The sequence below is a fragment of the Larimichthys crocea genome, chromosome XI (assembly GCF_000972845.2).
Source record: "Larimichthys crocea isolate SSNF chromosome XI, L_crocea_2.0, whole genome shotgun sequence".
Taxonomy (NCBI): Eukaryota; Metazoa; Chordata; class Actinopteri; family Sciaenidae; genus Larimichthys; species Larimichthys crocea.
The window spans coordinates 15,213,990-15,235,172 of NC_040021.1; the positions used below are offsets into that span (position 1 = coordinate 15,213,990).

General features: G+C 40.3%; 1 protein-coding gene across 3 annotated transcripts in view; it reads right to left on the reverse strand.

Moving 5' to 3' along the window:
* The window catches only part of plcb1l (phospholipase C beta 1-like), a 96,590-nt gene that overhangs the window by 73,451 nt on the left and 1,956 nt on the right, over positions 1 to 21,183 (reverse strand). For all 3 annotated transcript variants that reach the window (XR_003463194.1, XM_010733239.3, XM_019268683.2), the window contains exon 2: positions 18,386 to 18,463. Coding sequence is in view for 2 of the 3 variants with exons in the window: in XM_010733239.3 (XP_010731541.3) it covers positions 18,386 to 18,463 (78 nt within the window). In the remaining variant the exon portion in view is untranslated. The remainder of the gene's footprint in view (positions 1 to 18,385; positions 18,464 to 21,183) is intronic.

Sequence of the window (21,183 nt, forward strand, 5' to 3'; positions counted from 1 at the left end):
CTAAGATGACTCACAGGCCACATTACACTTGAAATAATTTCCATGGATTAAATGCTTTATTAGGAAGTATAAAGAGCAGAGTGGCAGCAAAAGTGGGAGAGAAATGAGGTATGGCATGTGACAAAGGCCTTGAGCCAAATTGGAAAGTCTGGCATTGCCACAAGGCTGCCTGAGGGCCTATTTAAACTGAGCAACTAATTCACTCTGTTTTTCATCCATCCACTCTGTTCCAGTTCTCCGCATCCCTTCTCTGCAGCATCAAAAATTGAAACAAAATCTTCAAACACACGTCAATGTGGATGAAATGAGTTGAGTGGTTTTTCCCCAAACCCTCAACGGCTACTGGTTGTACGAGGGTAAAATCAATCTATTGATATCCATCAAATTTTCACTGTAGATCTGTAAAATGTATTCAAAACTCGCATATGCTCAAGCAAAGCCTTCGAGTATAATTCATAAATCCAATTTCTATGTGTAGTCGCATGGGCTGCTCGTGTATCCACCCAGGGAGCCGCATTGGGCTAGTATCTATAATCTAAAAAGGTCCAGCAGACAAATGCAGAGATTTCAGCCAGGCTAGTACTGGCAACCACGTGGGAGCAACACAGTTGGATCCTATCAAAAATTCTGCCGAAATACAAAATCAATCTTCCCCCAATTTCACTATGATATCAGGATGTTAATGAGAGTTTGTCACAAGTGATATAGAGAAAACATGGTTGACATGTTCGAGAGCAGTCTAAGGCACTATATATGGCTTGGTCCACTAAAAATAATTCATTATTCACTAATCTTATGGTTTATCTGTTATTCATTCAGTCTGTGAAGTGTCCAAAAACATTGTAGAAGTGTCCATCACAGAGTCCAAGATGTCATCTTCAACAAACATAGACAAAAAACACAATGATATTCAGATTACAAAGATGGAGAGGCTGCAGCCGGAGAATTTGGAGATAATTCTTTTTTACTATTTTTGCTTGATAAAGCCTGGAAAGATTATTTGGTCATCAAAATAGTACAGTATCAAAATTATTAACTGAATAATTATTTAAGCTCTAGTTGGTGGCATTATGTGTTTTTGTTAAGAGTCACAAGTCACGTGATTTCCCTGTTAAAACTGAAATTCCTTTTGAATGGTGACCTTTTAAGGGCAATTCATAAGAAAGTATTGGTGCAACCATTTTTGGATATTTAGTTTTTTTTTGCCTGGTTTGTTTTACTGCTGTACAGATAAAAGCATCCTCCTCTGTGTGCAGCCTGTCACTCTGTATGGTAAATACTATAAGAAGGCGCTATATTGGTCCCTTAATCATTTGTTCACTGCTGTCAAATAACACTAAATATATACCTTCCAACCAAATCATGTCCCATTACTTTACTGTGTAATTGCACTGGTTGTTGGTTGCCACATCTATCCTCTTAAACACCAATTACAACAAGGACTGCTGAGCCAAGTTTCCACAGACTTAATGCAGGTTTTTAAAATGTCGGTACAGACTTTTGCAAACGCTGTAGCAGGTAATGTAGTAAGAATAATATAGAAGCAAGTTTGAGAGATTCGGATCCTCTTTCACAATGTAGGATTTACTCGCACCTTAAGGGCTCTTTAATTTATTTGTCGAGTCAGTATCAGCATAATACTCCACTAAGTTTATTCACCAGGCATGTCTAAGGATTTATTTGCTGGATTTGCAGCTACCAAATTCCACTTTAACCTCATTGTCAAGTAACATACACATAAACATTAATTTAAATGTGCCTTCAGTAGGTTAAATGGGGCTAGAACTGTGCATGAATATGACTTTGGTAATCAGTTTTAGCACAGTTCACGGTCAAATGGGGAGAGGACACGGGGATTAGAGGTCTGAGGGAAGAAAGGAGGAAAGGTGGCATGAAGGAGGGAGAGAGGAATGGCTATGTGGGGGGAAAAAATCCCACTGAGGCCAAGCGATGGAGGAGTGTGGCTGTGGCTGATAGTGGCTATCAGCAGCCAACACACGACGCAAAACAACCAATGCTGAGATAAAGCCTGCAGGGAGCTTTGTTCTATACATCAGTACCCACATTAATGCTTGCACACACATCAGGTGATGCACATGTTCACAAACACAGCTCTATAGGCGAAAACACACACTAGTGCACATTCATACACGCAAACTTCTCTTCTCCTTTCTATATCATCAATCTGCAGAATCTGCTGTGCTCAGTCATTATAAACACTCAAAGACTGAGAGCGATGATGTGACCGGCTCCTCGGCTCTAGTTGGTCACCACATTCCTCGGGGCGTGCTACACCAATCAAATCTTGGACACACGCACGCAGACACACACACAGTGACGGATGGAGTGTAGTGAGGGATACTAGAGGGAGTGTACTCCTCTCTGATAGATAGCAAGACTGAGTGGGATGACAGAGAAAGCAAAGCTGCTTCCCTCATCTGTCCATCATGCTCCGTTGTTCCCTCTTGCTCCGTCTTTGTTATGCTTCTGGCTGGATTTTTTTTGCACACACCCCCCCCCCTTCTTCCCTCGCTAACTCCGTCTTCTCTTGTCCGTCTCTGCCTCCGCATGTCTTGGACATGTGCCTCTCTGTCTCACTTGTCTCACCTATTCGTCTCACCGGATATGCCTCCTCTATTCCTCCTCATGCGTGATCCTTCCATGCTTCCCTCCTGTCTTCTTGAATCTTGACAGCAACTCTCGTGTCGATGGATGACGGTCCACATCTTGTCTTGTCTGAACCCCACACACACGCATGCACTAACACACCACCCCCAAATCCCTTCCTCTGTCTTCTTCCATATTCACTCCTCCACGCCATTTAAGTCTGCTCCACTATCTGTGTGGTTCCCTTCAGACACACTGTGGATGGCTCTTATGTGCTGCAGTAGAACATCTGAGATGCCCTTCAGGGGGCTTGTGCCAGTGTCACACATGTGCACGCATGGAGGAATGACAAACACACACACAGACAAGAAATCCCCAGAAAGGGTGAATTAAGGCAATTAAAGACCTGACGAGACACAAACCCAGACACTGCAGTACATACACACACACAACTTTTCAATGTCATACTGTTTTTATTCAATTATAAAAACAGCGTTTCCTCTGGGTAGCTGTACTTTTCAGGATATGATACAAATCAAATTCTTGGCATTCAAGCGACGGCAAAAAGGTACATTCACACACGCTACGTCTTTGTATTCAACTCTATGGGTTGTGTGATCAGTGTGCTCGTGTGCGTTTGTGAGTTCTCCACCAAAGTCCTTTGAAAATCACTGCCGGTGGCAGATACAGTGCAGCTCTGGCTCTCATCTTTCACATCACCTCATTTAGACACCTCCTAAGTGCAATCCATGGGCTCTTTGAAGTCAGGACAAAGCATTTTTTACTTTCTTTCTGCAGGCTAAACTCTCTTGTCTCTCCCTCTCTGTCTGTGACTCTTCTCCTCCAAGATCCTTCTTTAAACATTCTCTGATTATACTTCCTCCTTCCTCCACACTTCTCTTCTTTCTCCAACTAGATCAAATGAAGGAAGAAGAGAAGTACGAGTAAACATTAAATACAGTGGGAGGAGGATGAGAGAGAGCAGGGAACTGGCGTAAGTGCAAAAAACAAACAAGCGATTTAATAGCAACACTGTTTCTAAATGACTAAACACATCATTAACATTTCAGTACTGCAGCTTCTTGATCGACATATATATGCTCTTGTAAAGCATGTGAATGATTGTATTGTTCACTGCAATATCTTTTGTAGAACTTGCTACATGTTGAAAATATAGTTATTACAAAGTTTTTTATAGAAGACTTTCAGCTGCTCCAACAATAACAACCCAGAAGAGCTGGTAAAGAGCAGGCGGCTTAGGGGGCCAATTGATGCTTTCACTTGCTTCCATTTTCTGCATTTGACAGTGACGTGTTGCTGTTAGGAGCAACTTTTTGTTGACATCATGATGGATAATGACTTACAACCCTCATCCCCCCAGTAGTTTTGTTTAGTTTGTGTTTATGTCTATTTGTTAACCTAAATGAACTGAAACCAATGCCGGGCTGAGTTCATGTTTGGCGACACGCGAAAGGGATGGATCCCGTCCAAGCTTGTCTGTCAAGGGGCATGATTGCCAACTGGCTAACCCAAACATCTCAGCTTCCACTCAGTCAAACTGAGTTCAGTTCAGCTGTGCCACAGAAGCAGTTACGGCAGCAGTGCTTGGAGAACAAAACACATAAATCAGCCAACAAATTAGTCCATACATATTAACCATATCAATGTATTGGTCAGGCTCACAAGCCACAGAGAAGTCAAATGTCTTTTACCCTCTTTCCTATCAAAGAAACCTCTGTGAATTATGTGTTTGTCATCAGGTCCTAAAAGCATTTGAGACACATGCAAAGACAAATACGAGCATCAGCAGAGGAGGAAATCAGTATAAAAGGTTTCACTGCCACTTTGGCTTCAGTCTGTCTACTAATGTACTGATGAAAACTAATTCTCCATGTCCCTCTGTTCCTGTCTTCTAATGGGCGGTGGTGTTGTTCCTCTCCCTCCTGTCGTGTAACTCTCTCGAGGAAGGCTCTTGGAGAGGAGCTGGTATTTTAAGTATGGCAGACTGTTGCACTTCTTGTCTTGCCCCAGAGCACCTCCAAGCAGTTTAAATTTGATACCTTCTTATCATTCCACCAAATTGAATTGACTTTAGTGGGGAAAGAAAGGCGAGTGACCCACATTTGTGACACACTTAGTTGCTCGAGTGGAAATGGAACAGTAAGAGGAAGAGGGAAATTCGGGAATGGACAACAGAGTGATTGCTTGCCAGAAAAACCTTTTAAATTCACTCCAGCACATGGTCATGTCTGCAATGTAAGATACACATAACACTGTGATAATGGACAAAGTACCAATAAAGCATTTACAGAGTCTGTCACAGAGGACTCTGCTTGTATGTAATGTAATACCTTCTGCTGACGCAAGTGTCCTTTCTTGCACTTAATTTAGTTTTTGACGAGGTTTTTTAAAACTCATTCTCAGTTTCTAGGCGTGTCTATGTAAAGATCTTAACAATCTACTCTAAAAGACAAAATGAGTTCCCCAGTGTGTTGTTAATAAGCTTGCCGACATGAACACTCGTAGACGGAGAGACAGCCGCTAGATAATTGCTACATAGTACAGAGGAATTGAGCTTAAAATGAAAAGCAGCAGGGTGGCATGACAACCCTAGCTTCTGGGAATTACGGTCCTCTTAAACATTACATCTCATGTAATTATTATGATTATTCTGTATCAAAGCAATCAATAATACAAAGTAAAAATCTGTCTGAGAGAGCTGTCTAAATATAAAACCTTCAGGGCTGAGCACAAGACATGCAGATATGCTTCATAACATGTTTCCAACAGCCAGTTTTGATCGGGGGGGGATACTCTTTGCTCTCTGTGATTATCTGTACTTACTATCCCACTGACCACTCTACATTTGTTTCCTTGAAATAGAGTTAAAAACCTCTTCTTACCGTTTCAGCAATTGGTCATTCGTTTATGTGCAGGAAGCACTAGAAATTGTTCGAAAGCAAAAATGCCTGTAATTGCCTTATTAGCAAATGGGACTTTAGTGTAAGCCATCCACTGCCTTCATTCCTCCACCAAAATGAATTAAATAAAATGTATCGATGAATATGGAAAAAACTGCTCTAAACATTAGACAGGCAGGGGAAAAGAGAGACAGAAGAGGGAGAGGGGGAGGAAGACAAATGACAGCTGTTTATAGATTAACAGGGTTAATAAATTAATGCAGAGTGCTTCAATGTTTAGACACAGACTTAGTGATTTCTTTTTTTTATTAGCTTGCATATGGGCTGAACAGGAAACTGATAATCTTGTTTACGCAACAATCTACATACTGATAAAACGTGCTAGATTTTCTGGCAGGAAAGAAGCATGAAGCGAGCAAAGCGTCCTGATAACACTTGCCTCAGTCAAACATGTGGTATTTGTGTCCTTTTTCTTTGAGATCTTTGAGATTTCATTTCTGGCATTCAGAAAATTGTATGCTTATCAATCTCTTATTAGGACCAAGAAGAACATTTAGCTAATCATATTTACAACTTGAGGCATCGCATCAAATGTGATATTCTCGTCCTTTGTGAATGACTTAACTTAACTTTTTCTCTAGTTTTTAATATCAACCTTATTATCGTTGGCAGATAAAAAATAGACATTTTGCAAATGCTGGCAAGAAAGAGTAGAAACACTTAGTATTCTCTCCTTTGTAAAAGAAAATGATCATGACTTTGCATCAAAGCTAACTTTGCCTTTTGTCAGTTTTACAGGATTCTTCAGGGCAGAAAGGAATAATTCAAAAACGGACACGTCTGACTTCAATATTCCTTTACTTTCAGTTCTCGTCTTTGTGTTATCGGCGACAGTGCAGATCAAAGGGAGCAGGTGAACCTCTGACCTACACAGTCAAATTTAAAGTTAAAATACTTAACCAAAGAGAGGTGTATTCTCTCTTTGAACATTTGAATCATAACTACATGAACAATTTTCCTCTCAGCTCGGTTAGTTAGATAATATACAAATGTGTACTGTAGCATTGTTACATACAGTGAGAACTCCCAGCCTATGTTTATGTGGAATTTAGATAGCTCTCTATCGTTTGCCTAATTTTCTACCAGTGAAAGAGTCAAGTATATTAAGTCAGCTGAACTGGAAACTCTAAATGACTCATAGGTGTGATATTAAGCGTGAACATTTATATGAGTGCTTGTCTCTTCCTGTCTTTAACATGCAGGAGCACCTTAACATGCAATTGAGCACGAACCGTCCAGAGTGTTCCTTCAGTAACACCATTCGGTCACGCATTTTGAATCTCATTCTAGTCCCTCAAATTTAACAACCAAAACTTTTCATTTGGAGAAGAAATTAGTTGGATTGAGGATTACAAATTACTGTCATTTTTTTTGTAGAATTAACACTGCAACAAAGTGATGAGCAACATGAGGTTGTGCACCCTTCTAAGCTTCCCACGTCAAAGCCTGGGATGAAACAGGAAGGAAGTGTGTTCTCTTATTGAGAGCTTGTCTACAGTGGGACTTCAAAGTCTTTTGGCTGAATGCCTTTATTTGAAAGGGCTCCCTGAGGAAAGCAGCCACCTGGCTTGGTACAGCGATGGCAGTCAAATCACAGCAGCAGGGGGGTTTTGAGTACTTTGCAGCATCAGAAAACAAGCTGCATGGATTGGATTGTCATGGCAACTGGGCTGGGTTTGAACCGTACCGTTTGAAGTGGAAGGAAGGGAACGGAAGAAGGAGAGAGAGAGAGAGAGAGAGAGATAGAGAGAGAGAGAGAGAGAGAGAGAGAGATCATAAAACACAGTCCTCACAAATTTTAAATGTCACGTTTACAAGATGCATCAGCATCTAAATGTCTAAGCAATAAATTCTCTACTGTAATCGATTTTGGCATGATTAAAACTAATAGAGCAAATCAATGACTTAGATATTTAATTAATCCCTTTGGATCTATGACAACTGCACTCTGTCCTACTCAGAGAAACAGTTATCAGAGATCTATAAACTACTGTGATCAACCATAACCTCTGAATTCTGACCCAACAATTAAAATGTCAGATCATCCAATTGTGACTTAGCCTTCACGTCACAGCTGTCCACTGACCTACACAGGTTATTGACAGCCACCATAGCAGTCATCCAGCCATCATCTCATTAAGAAAGGCTCAAGTGAGAATTGACTAGAGAATTTCTAAATGAATTTACAAGTTGCAGTTCATGCAATATTTATATATGTTTTTTTTAACATTATATTGCTATATATTTTAGGTATATGATTGTTTATGTTTATCAGAGTCAAATTAGTAGATAATAGCAAAATACAAATCAGACATAAACTGCACCTTCCCAGGTTAGATAAAAGCAATTTTGAATTGCATAGTCTGGTAATTATTTGTAACTTTCTCAAACTGACAATTCAGCAATGAATTCAGCTCTCTCAACTTATTTTTTTGTATGTAAAATAAAAGGAAAGAGTTCAGTCTAGACAAGTCGATTACAAACTTTCATCTTTCATATGCGGTCAGATGACACGTCGTACCGCCCGGTTTGTTTGAAGCGTTGCCGTTCATGTTGAAGTTGTAAACAAAGCACACGGGGGTCATGGAGACAGAGATAGGCCAGAGAGAATTGAATGGTCATAGTGGTTACACATAATGTGACATGGCACTACATACAGCCTTTACTGGTTTATCTTGGTGGCACTGCCAGACTGCAGAGGGGGGAAATAAAAACAAACATAAACAAGCTGACACTGACTGATTCAGCTGTGTTGAGACGCAGAGCTCCATTCTGTCGCCGACATGCAAATATGTAACTGACAACTGCAACAGCGGCCTGGCCTCCGCTGCACATTTAAATCTATTCAAATCGTGGCTATGTCAGACTGAAACTCACACTGACCTTATTTCTGACAAATCATGGGAATGCTTTAAATGATCAAGGTTTACTTTTGCTTCAGTTTATTCTCTGCCTGTGATCAAATTACTCCCAGCGGCCTTAGAGTATAAGGTAACTTAGCGTATGGAATATATGAAAATTTGAGTTTTATTCCTTGCACGCAGTAAGGTAATAGAAAAAGCAGTCTGGTGGGCACAGACAAAGATTAGCTATTAATCAGATTTTTTTTAACAACAGTTGTTAATATTAAAGCACAGAAATTACATTAAGAAAAAAATGACTGGTGTAAAATAGGGGTTACGCCAAGAGCACAGCATCTTATTATTTCACCAAAAAACAATATAGGAACCGGGCAGGTAATAATGAATATGTAATCAGCATGTCCAAGGAGAGTAATGACGGAGTGCACCAAGACAGGGAAGTACCGACGGTGATAGAGACAGAGAATTGGACAAAAACAGTGAGAGTGAGAGTGAAGCAGACCTTTCAGCCGACTGCAGTCTATTGTGCAGAGATAAAGTCAATTTACCAGCATCACCGTCAACCATACATCTCAGTGCTCTACATCAAACTTTCATTAAGTCCTTTCCCTAACACTGTAAAGGCATCCTTGCATTTACTTTAATGTTTTTTTGTTGAAAAGTGTTCAACTGAATGTAGCAAGACGGCTAAGGGGAAAAGCAGTGTCATTTTCTGAGTGATCCTCATCCAACGCAAGAATTCCGTCACTCTTTCTTTCCCGCTCTGCTTTTCTACTCCTGTTGACTGGGTGCAACACCTCCGTAATACAAACCCTAAGCACTCAAAGTCAAACTGCATTCTGCGTGAATTGTGTCAGATGAAAGCAGTCAAACATGATAGAGAATTCTGAATAAGCAGCCCAGAAATGGGCCATCATAAATGTTATAAATACCTGGACCCACGAGACAATGAGAAGCTTAATCATCCTCTTTCACTCCGCTGTCATATTTTAAACTGCCAGTCAGACAGAGCAGCCTTGGTTGGGCCATCATGAGCTATTGGCGGTAAGTCATAAGGTACACAAGCACTTAGTCTGCCACTAAGCATTTTATATGATATAGAGTATTTTGGTTTAAAATAATAATCTAATTTAATCTAATATATTCTAATCTAATAATAAAAACTTCAGATTTCATTCATCAGACAATTCATTGTTCGCTTATAATGTAACTGACTCTAATTAATAACTCTATGGCCATTTTCTTTCAGACAAATTTACAACATGGGGACATCAAAGTGTGCAAAATAAATCTTCAATATTCAGCTGAGCATACATTTTGTAACATTTTACAGGATATAATATTGTCACTGACAGTATAGCCTTTAAAAACTAAGTAACAATTCCTCTTTTCCATATTAAAGCAACAAAGTAAGAGGTAAATACACACAATGATTTCTTCATATTTAGTACCCACAGAATGGTACAATGAGCAAAAACAATGTTATTGCTGTGTGAATACTCATGGTATTAAACATATTATATACATTATGCATAACGGTGTGTGTTTATAGTGGATTTTTAAAAATATACATACACTCTATGACTTCTGGTAGTAAGGCAAAGATGCAGTGGAACAGACAGCAGTAGCTTCTGAATAATACTCTTCATAGGCAGTAATAACAGTGATATAAGAATGCTAAAATTACACCAGTGTCATCCTTTAAACATCAGCTTGAGTAATCAAAGTCAACATTTTGTTGTGAGGTGTTGGCTGCTATACTGAAGGAGTAAGTACAGAGAGTGGACAATGTGAGAGAAATGTCTTACTATATAAATAACTCTATAAAGTGCAGAGTTAAATCAACACTCTCTTAACATAATCCAATCATTCTTATCAATACAGGGTTATTTATTGCACAGGACTAAATTGCATTTTACGGCATTCCTGTTGTTTTGGTCCAACCAATATTATTACTGACTGTGGGCTATAATTGTTATCTTTCATCAGTTGCTGCATCATCAACATCATCTTTGAGCCATGTGACTGATTGATTGGGCCTATCACTTGAATCCAGGGTGTCTAAGCTGGCCAGTCAATGACGCTGCCATCCCTAAGTCTCCTCCGTTACCCTGGCAGACTCATTTGAGGCACTGAGATTCACACACCAACAGTGTTGGCACCAGTAGAGCCTTTAATCAGCCAAAAGGCTCTGAGCGGACAAAAAGCCTTCTTTCCGGATATACGGCTCCAAGTTTTGTGAACGGACTCCGGTCGTTCAGGAGGGGTAACCGAGTGTGTACGTGCGTTCCTGCTTGAGCATGTATTTGTCTGCCTGTAAACCAGCACAGCGCAGTGCAGAAAAGAACTCCTAATCAGAATTCAAAGAGAAAAAAGGGACTAACTCGAGTGTAAACAAAGCCTTCTGAAGTCACCTAGGAACTGCTAATCCAAAAGAGTTTGGCAACAATTGTCTTCTTTTAACACTTTTCTTTTCCTGTTTTTGACTCTGAGCTCTGATGAAGAGTTATTTGCCCTACAGCGACAAGTCTACGTATATACAGGCCACTGCTACATTACAGTTCTGCCCTGTTAAGCAGACAGGTCAACAGTTTACATTCTCTTGTTTAAAGGTGGGTCCTCTGAGTCACAGACTATTGTTCATGTCGCCTAATAAAACCCAGATGATGGAAAAAAGCTTCCCTTGTTTTACATTTCGTTGTAGGGAGCATTTGCTGTTCCTAAATAACATGGCATGGAGTGGCTGGCATAGATGCCATAATATTTAAGCGTTGCAGTGACATATTTTTACCTCCTGAAAGCCAATAAATACCATATATAAAGATTCAATACCTTAACATAAAAGGCTGATAGCAATATCCCTGCTCCGACCTTTCGCTGTAAGCTTCAGCTATTCAGTGTTGACTGCAAAGCGTGGTTGTAGGTATTAGGTCTGCCTGAACCAAGCAGCAACCTGCTTGGCAGGTGTTTAGACCATAGACCATACAGTCTATGGTCTAAACACCTTATCTGAGCAATTTTACTGTGGAAAGATTTCATGAGGAAAACATTTTGTAAAAAGCTTGTTTTTTAGGCACGACATGACAGAGAACCTAGATGTCTGTATTTTAGGGAGCAACACTGTGAGCATGATTATCAGCATTGTTTGCTTCTATAATTGCTTTGGATTGGATTGAAATCCAGTTTGAAGACACACAAAAGAAATTTCACATAAAATGACAAGTTGCTTTTAGTACAGATAATGAATCTATCAGAATGACAATCAGCAGTCAATCACTTATCAAGTTGAATCCTTCATCAAATTTGACTTGTTAAGCTTGTTCAGAGAAGCCTCTACTGTTCTTAAAGTGTTAGCAAATTATGCTTAACTTGACCCGGGGATCATAATTCGTCATCAAACTCACATCAAACTGAGTCTTTCTTTTTGATGCAATAGGAGGATCTGTGAAGTCAAAACTCTCGACCGAATTCATTGTTGCAGCAATAAAACTTTGAGAAGAAAAGAAAAAATACCTCCACACTTATAACTTTTATGATGACCAACCCAAACCCAATCGAATACAGAACATAACTGAATACTGTGCTTCCATTTTCCACCATAGCATACTTGACAAAGGGTGGCAGCTAAATCATAGCTAATAGTCATGTCTAACTTGAAAGAAAGATGACTAACAGAAGTCACGTCCACTGTAATAATGTCATTGCACTAAAATCAGAAAACAGTCTGCAGTTTTATAGATTTTTATAGAAAAGAGAGTGTGCATGGTTTGTCAATGACAAACTTTCCAAACAAATCATTAAAAAGCTACAAAGCTACGTCATATACGTGAGGTTGTTTGGCAAAAGAGCTGGCTATTTTTAAAAATGGTATGGTAATTTTACACGAGCAATCTTCTAAAAGCCAATCAAAATGAAACGTCAGCCTAAATTATGTCATCAAAATGCTAATGTGGCATGAAAGTGAATCATTATGTAAATGAATTGATGCCATACCACAGCCAACAAAGGGGACATGACATAAGTAATTTTCTTCATCATGATCTTCGTCATCTGCCTCTCATTGTTCTTTTTCTCTATCTGTTTTTCTGTCTGTCTCTCTGTCTGTCTCCGTCTCTGTTTCTCTCACTACTTGTACAGATGAAATAGGGCCTCTGTGTGCCAGGCTATAACTTGGCAGAGGTCACAATTCACTTCCAATAGATTGGCTGCAGATTTATGCCTCGTCTCTCGCCACCATATAGCGCTGACGGAGGTGGAGGAGCAGCAGCCTCGGTAATCACAGAAAATTGCTGTGCTGGGAGAAACAGATGTGTGAACTCCACTGTGACAGAGTGGAGAGAAGGAGATGTGTGTTTGTGTTTGTTTTTGTGTATCAAGTGTGTATTAGGTTTAAACATGAACCCAAAACAGGCGTACTCATGCTCTGGATTAGGTCAATTCAAGGCTCATTCAGAAATGTCCCTCACACACCAGCTGCCAACTGTGTGAGTCTGGTTTTGGCCCTGGGTGAACTGTCTTTCACCTCGGAACATCATTCAATACCATATGTTGAGTGCTTGTCCAGTGAATGTCCTGAAACTGGCACACTGCTGAAACATAAATCTTTTCAGAGAAAGCATTTAACCTTTTGTTATAACCATAGCCTGCTCAGGAAGGAGAACATACAAATGCACACACACGCACAGACGCAAACACACACACACACACACACACACACACACACACAAATGCACATACACATACAGAGGCAGACAATGATATCAGTTTCAAAGCGGCAACATTCTCCAGAATATGAACATGGGCTGAAAGAGAATGTGACATTTTCAAGGTGTGTGCTGTCGCATGGCAACCATGGCAACTAAATCAAAAGGCTGTTAATTTGAGTCAGTCCACCTCTCAGTGTAGAATAGCTCCTCCCATTGAAAGCAGGCTCAACCAATGGGACCAAAACTTATTTTTAACCTACTACTAAAGAAGAAGCACCTGTTCCCTGTTGGACTTTACAGGAATGTTGTTGTGTGTGCGTGTGTGTGTGCCTACACATGTGACTGTGTGTGGGTGTGCTAAGTTAGGTATGTTGATGCAATTGGAGCATGACATACATATATATATATGTAAATATGGTCATATGAACAGCTCTAGTTAATCTCTGGCACTACCATGGCACTGTAACTGGTATATGTAAGATAGTCAAACATTGTGGAGGGTAGAAATGGTGACTAATGTCATTACAATAATGGATAGAGTTAAGTAAATCATGAGGCATATCAGTCTATTTCTTCCTTGTTTCTAAGCCAAATCTTTGTGAGTAGAAGCCAAACAATCAGTCTAAATACACGCAATGTCAGTCACCACAATTTAACAATGCTATCCAATTCCCTATTTCAATGTCACAGACGGAAAACTGATACAAAAGGAAGTTATGTCAAAACTCTGAACAAGGAACTCATAAGAATGTCCACATTCCCTGCGTGCTCCCTCCAAAAAGCGAAAGTACCTCACCTGTCTGCTGTATAACTACTATGAAGAAGAAACGTAAAGGAAACGTGTAACTAACTTTTGCTGATTTACAGTGTTACTCAACAACAGGACTTCCCTCCAACATTTAAGACACTATTTTTAGTTAATGCATTTCCAATGAACATAAGGTCACTGCGTGGTATTCATTTACTCTGAGCTCTGTTTTACTACTACATGTTATTACTGATATTGTCATGGTTGCCATCGTGATTATCAAAAGCGCCATCGTCGTTGTTGTCAAACTCCTCCATCTGTGTGTGAGTGTGTGTGTGTGTGTGTTCAAACCAGTGGGTCTTTCAAGGTGAAGGAGAGAGTCAGCAGAAAAATAATAAAAAGCCGGCCAAATGGACTCTGAACCAAACACATACAAACATGGGCGAGTTATGACTGCAGGAGTTTACATTGCAGTGCCCTGTTTAAAAATACAGAGCTCACATCCCAGTAGAATCCACACAGTTTGCACCTGTTTCTATCCACAGAGGAAAAAGGAGTTCTTGTGTAATATCTTTCAACTATATCAGATTACATTAACTATCCTTAACAAGAGTAGCATTGTTCAAACTCCTGTTTTGGCAAACATCCACTAGTGGATGGAGGGAAGCGAAGACGAATTAAGCTTATCTCTGGATCCAGGACGTCTTAGCTCGTCTCATGAACCGCTGCCATCGTTAAGTCATCTCGATTACAATGATAAACTCAATCAAAGATCAGTAGAAGTATCTTATTAAAGGTCTGACAAGCCTTCCACAGATCTTTTTACAGGTGAGCTTGTATTGTCAGTGTGACTTCAAGAACCGCATCGAGATCAAACTAGAGGAATCCTTGAGTCGTGAGTCATCAACTAAAAGGTTAGCCAGAAAGAAAAGGCAAAGAACAACACGCCTAAACAGATCTGACATTGAGTTTTCGCTGCTGTCAAAACTAAAAGTTTGCCTTTGTGACCTTAAAACATGGCTGAAATCCACAGCTGGATCAGACTCTGACACGAGAACTCATGAGATGGAAAAGCCAAACTTCAGGATTAACATGTCCTTCTATCACCCTTCCCCTTCTCTCTGTCTCAGTGTCTCGGTCACACATGCCAGGATACTGTATGCAAAGTCACTGCTTTGCAAGTAACAAGGAAGTGTATATTATAAGTTCTCAAGTTATGTCCTGAAATTTGCTTTTTGACTTCTGCACAAGTCATTAGCATAATTAGTCATAAGCTAATTTTACTGAACGGTCACTGAACAATGATAGGCAGTTGTTCTTTGTGCACTTTTCATTGATAGTAACTATGCTCTTATCTGTGACGTCCCCCAGGTAGTATTCATTGAAGGTTATCTGGACTAACTAAGCTAGTCAAGTTACCTACAAGCATACTATAACCTTCAATGAACAATGGGTTAATGATAGCTTAAGTATATATATGTAGTCCATAGAACAGTAATGTTAGCCTAAAGTTATTGTTGATTGTTTTCATCTGTGATGCTACATGTTTTTAATGTAAAAGTCTTTTGTCTGTCTGCTGATGCGCACTGCCAGAGACACGTGTCCCTGCAATCTAAATGACTGCTGTCAGATTTATTCTGACGATGAGTATTTTGTCGTTGGGAAAAGCTTTGCTTGCATGCAATATAATCTGAAATCTTGGGAGGATATAGTGTATGTAGTCATTCCAAGTCAAAAGGCTAAAGTCCATGTGGGTGTTATAGTCGAGCTCCAAGTCCTTTTTGATTTTGTATAGTCCAGTCTAAAATAATAGGATTCATGACTTGAGTTCAAGTTTCCACACTTCTGACACACACTTCTAACAGCCTTAAAATGGCATTTTACACAGCACAAGTCAATAACATAAAAATATATATATACATAAAAAATTACCTTTAAAGGGAGAAAAGATTTCTCAAATAAAAAAATTTGTCTTTTATGGTATTAAACTGCTTCAAGGTCTACAATAAATAGTAAAACTGAAAATATAGCAAATAGTCATAACTGTATCCATCATTCCCAACGTGTGTTTGAAAGTGAGCTCAGTAGGCACACTGAGTACAGTTCTGCTGTGCTTCTGAAGAATCTGAGGAATGCTTTTACTCTGCGGGCCATCAGGCTGAGTCTCTGACAAACACACACATAACAACTGGACACAGCATCGTAGCTTGTTTAAATTGGTCTGGCGAACAGATGTGCGATAACATGACACATCTTTATAAAGACACACAAGCACACGTCTGTGTCAACAGTGGCACTGAGGAATATGGCGGGTGCCTTTCTTTATGCCCTAATAGAGTTTTGTCCGGGCTGCGCTTGGTATCAATTTGAATTATTATGTGCGTGGCAGGACTGCTCTCAATGCTGAGAGACAGAGCAGGCACCCACACCAGTAAACACACACCCACACAAAAGCCTCATCATTCAAAATCCTCGCCTTATGACAAAGACACGGGAAATAATGATGAATTGATGCCAACCACGGACACACACCTTTCCGCCCACAAAAGCCATCCAGACATTAAAAGTGTTTTTTTTTCTATCTATCTGTCTGTCTCTCTCTTTACAGAAAGGAAGACATCATTGATTATTATACACCATGAAGACATCACCTATTTTTTCACAGTAGTTGCCAACATTGTAGGACCCCTTCTCTGTTACGAAAAAGGAGAATACATGATGCATGTATGTGTGTCGAGGTGTGTGGAGGTAAAGCCTCGATCAGCACTCCTGTCTATGCTCTAGTATGACTGCAGTGAAATGTCCTCATCTAGGCAAGCATAAAATCAATGGTAGCTATTAATTAGTCTACATCCGACTGCCTTTGCTGATACAGTTATACACACAAATAGAACAGGAACACATTACGCCCGTCGAGCTGTGTGGAGTTGGATTGCATTTTAAAGAATAGAGGCACCGGAGAGGCAGACTTTGACTTAAGCTGTGAATACAAACAAAAAAACAACAAGCTAAAAGCAACTTGACTGAACTGGAACAGCCTGTGTAAACTGTGTACGCACGTCAAAAGGTTAAACTGAGACGAAAGTCACGTGTTTGACAAGGTTAGTGAGCCTGATAGCATCTCGTATCTCAAATTTCACAACCTTTTTACTGGTTATTATGAAAGTCTTTGCCATAACTGGGGAGGAGAAAAAAAAACACAATGCACTATGGAATATTCTCACAGGTGTCAAGTTAAGCACTGCAGGTGCACCAGTTCAGATTTCTGTCTCTTTTTCAGATCTGCTCTTTTACCGGCTTAAGTCAGGTGTGCTCCCAAGATTATGAATGAAAGGTGGGTCAGTGTCCATCAAGCACACACTCAAAGGGGGCTACCAGTGACAAGTAGACAAGCTTATTTTAAGCTACTCATACCCTAAAACTTAAACATGTCAAACTCGAACATGTCAGAAATACAAAACAAAGACACAAAGTAACCCTGACAGCAGTCTGTAAAGCACCACAATGCTGGAGAATACAAATATAAATATATGTTTTAATATATGTTTTAATCCTGGCTGTTCGCAGAGAGCCTCTGGTCCTTCTTTAATAATCTTAGGTGTAGCATGATAATTATTACAACTGAAACACCTAACATGGCTACCACAGAATTCTAGTGGTGTTTCCATGGTAATGAGTACTGGATCGTGCGATGACAGTACTACATGATAAAGTCGGATCACTTTAAACTACTGTGAAATGTGTGGACAAATGACACCTTTGCTGCCTGAAGCACTGTAGTGTTCCATGGCAACACATTTCAAATATTACAGAAATCATTTCACTGACAGCTGGCCCACATTGCGAAGCAAGATGAAATTATATCAAATTTAGAAACACAAAAGTCTATTCTAGTTTGTTTTTTTTTAATTGTCCCTGCAAATCCACAGTCAGTTGATAATCTTCTGCTGCTCAGACTCATGCCAAACATAAGGGTAGGCAGTTTTCACTTTTACTATAGACAACAACAAAAACAGAAAGTGCTTTGGTGCTTTTCTTTTTTCCCCCTTGGCCAGTCATTTGGATGTAAAACAAATTGGTAGCGACCAAATATTCTAGTGATTATATTCAGTCTGGGCTCTACTTCCTTCCCTATGCTCAAAGACCATTCAGGTCAACAATGGCACTGTGGCAAACGTAACCTTCCGCACTCATTTCAATGAAACCACTGCGTTGGCAGCGATTCCAGGCCGAGAGAGCCAAATGGCCAATCACATACGTGTAAGCACACAGTCCTGGTGTGATTTGATGTTTTTCCATTTCAAAACTAGAATGGATTATTGTTAATGTCATAACTCTGAATGAATCTAGACTCCAAAAGGTATAAACCACTATAATTTGGGTTTTATCCGAATGCATCCTAAGAATGAAAAAGTCAGGGCTGCAAAAAAGACAAGTGTGAGCTTCAAAGCTCAGGAATTGAGTTTGTGTGCAGTGTCTCACCTTGTTCTGGTCCGTCCAATACAGGAAGTAACCTTTGGGGTCCACAGTTAGAGTCACCGGGGTCACAGTGGTAGAATCCTGTAGAAAAGCAATGAAAAAGACATCTGGAGTCAGTTTGTGTCTATGTATCCCTGTCTGAGATCACATTTCAATACATGCTTTTGTGTGTATTACAGAATAAGCTCTGATTAAACCAATTAATTTAATTCTCAGGATCAAAGCTTAGTTTTGTAATACCACATGCATAACATAATCTGAAATGACATGAAATGTGCTGTTTATGTTGTAAGCATGCGCTCAATCCTTTCCTTCTAGGGTACTTTCCCGGCCATGAACTGGCGTCACCACAAATGACCAAGAGGTCTGGCGTGTGAGTGTGTGTGTGTCTGAAGCGACTGCAATCATGAACTGCAGGTTGTTTCACAGCTGATGTTTCCATTTTCCCCCTCTTGTAACAGACAAATGCTTTCCCACAGTTCCCACATACAGACTGCTCCAATCCTCACATACACAAACACACACACACATAGTTTGACCCTGAGGCATACATGGCAACGCCAGATATTATTGGATGCTTCCATAAAAAGAAAGAGCCTTTGCTTTGTGTCCACAGTGGCCGGGGTTCAGCCAAACAGTAGCATATTGTGCGCCTCAATCAGCCATGGCTGTGAGATCAGAGAGATGGAAACTGCATTTGCTGCACAGAGCAAGAAAATCTTCAAAGTGTCTTCATGAGGCTCCTAATGATGTCCCTATCACAGCATTGGGAGACAGAGCTAATGGTCTGCATCTGCTACATGCTTGTCATATTTTGGCACGACCCTGAGCGACTTGCAGTGTAGGATATCATGAAAGGGTTGAATTGGGAGCTAGTAGACAGCAGAGGAGTCTGCACTAAGGTGTAGACAACGGTTAGTACTACGGAATAATTTCATCCTGTCTACATAAGACGGCCTCTGTTTACGGAACCTGCCCCCCACACCCCACTCCTCGATAAACAGACAGGAAGAGAAAGACAGAAAAAAGGGAGGTGAGCGGAAGAGTAAAAGAGCGACTCGTTCGAGGTCACATTTGCAATAGTGGCATTCGCTATGGCAACCCACCATTCCCGTGAAATCTATTAGGGACTCAAGAAGAATCGTTTTGGTTCTGTTCACATGATTGCACAATCTCTACAGGCTTGATTGAATGACAAAAGACAAAGCTTATACCACTGAATGCATGCAGCACACACACATACGCAGTAGTTACAGCCTGAGGGCAGGATAAAAGCCTTATGTTTGCAGTTCTTCGATACAGCATCTCATAGCACATGCGGCGCCGCACCTCTGATTTGGACTCAGGATACAATCTGCAATCCAGTTTCTTCTTTTTCCTGTTTTTGCAGATTAATATCTATTTCCCATCCTCCAGGAAGGCACCAATTACTTCTGGGAAACTTTATAAAAAGAATGATAATGAATTGGATTCATTATTATACAGGAAGTTCTTCATATTGCAAACAAACCTTCAGTCAGAGGGCAACGTGTGGTGACTGATGGATTGCCTGTGTTGTCAGAGAGAAAGAAAGAAGATGGCTTGAGAGCAGTGGGAATCTGCCTAATGATGTGAGAGCAGTCATTTTCACCAGCTTCTTTCTTAATGTCCTAACTCTCTGTGGCCACCACTACAAACACATTAAGCCATTAAGGACTGTTAGCAAAGATTTCTCATGGGGCTCCACATTTACGAAAAGCATAAGTACTTATAACTATGTGGATTAGAGTTTGGAGTGATTCGAGAGAATTTACTACCTCCGGAGTGGTATTGCTAATGATTTTTATTGTCGTTTGACTATTTTGAGCATTTGTCATTAATGGGAAGACATTAGGTGGCAGTGGGCTGCATTTTGCTGAATTAGGATGAAATTAGTGACCGACTTGTGAACACCCTGAGGGAACCGATCCCAGGCAGGAGAATGAAGAGTTTGTACCATGAGCCATCACCTGACGGGGTGTGTTTGACAGGAGATTTGAGCTCAGCATATTTCCGTTCAGTATGCTAATGACATATTCTACCACTTTAAAGGGATTTTAGGCTCCCCTGTGGAGCCTGATAATATCTTATTCAACACACACCAGACCAAAAGGCCCTGATACAAGAGTAAGCTTTTCAGTATACAAAAGCCAGATTCATCTTTCACATATTTCATATCTTGCTCGTCGCTGTCAGTGATCTTTAAGATTGAGGGTCATTTTCCTAGAGGCTTTACATGCGTGTCTGTCCTCCACTCGCTATTAACAGAAAGCAGCATTATGACACCCCTTGGTGCTGAATGTGCCATTTGAACTGACAAATAATAACACATTCCAGGCAATGTTTTAAACTGCAACAAGGCATTTCATGAGCCATTGTTACAGCCAGTTGCGTTCAAGCGGCAACAACAAAAAACACAAGGTGTGCGTGTGTGTGTGTGTGGTTGGGGAGGTGTGGGACTTTTGAGGATTTCGCAAACATTTCAAGAGGTTTTTAAATTTCTCTTTCCAAGAACAGAGGCTGCAGCACTTCTTTTCACCGCTTTAGACAGTCTGCTCCGGAAACCTTGTGGATGTTGTTCATACAGCACAGCATGCAGTATGTATAAAATATACATTCTGCTAATATACATTCAAATTGGAAATGCTTGTATGATTTCTTGTTGAGAGTGGAGCCCAACATCCAAAGCCATGATAAGAAGAAAATGATTTAATTCATCTTCTTTACCCTGACAGTTTATGATAAGCTCCCCCCCCCCCCCCCCCCCCCCCCCCCGTTTTTTT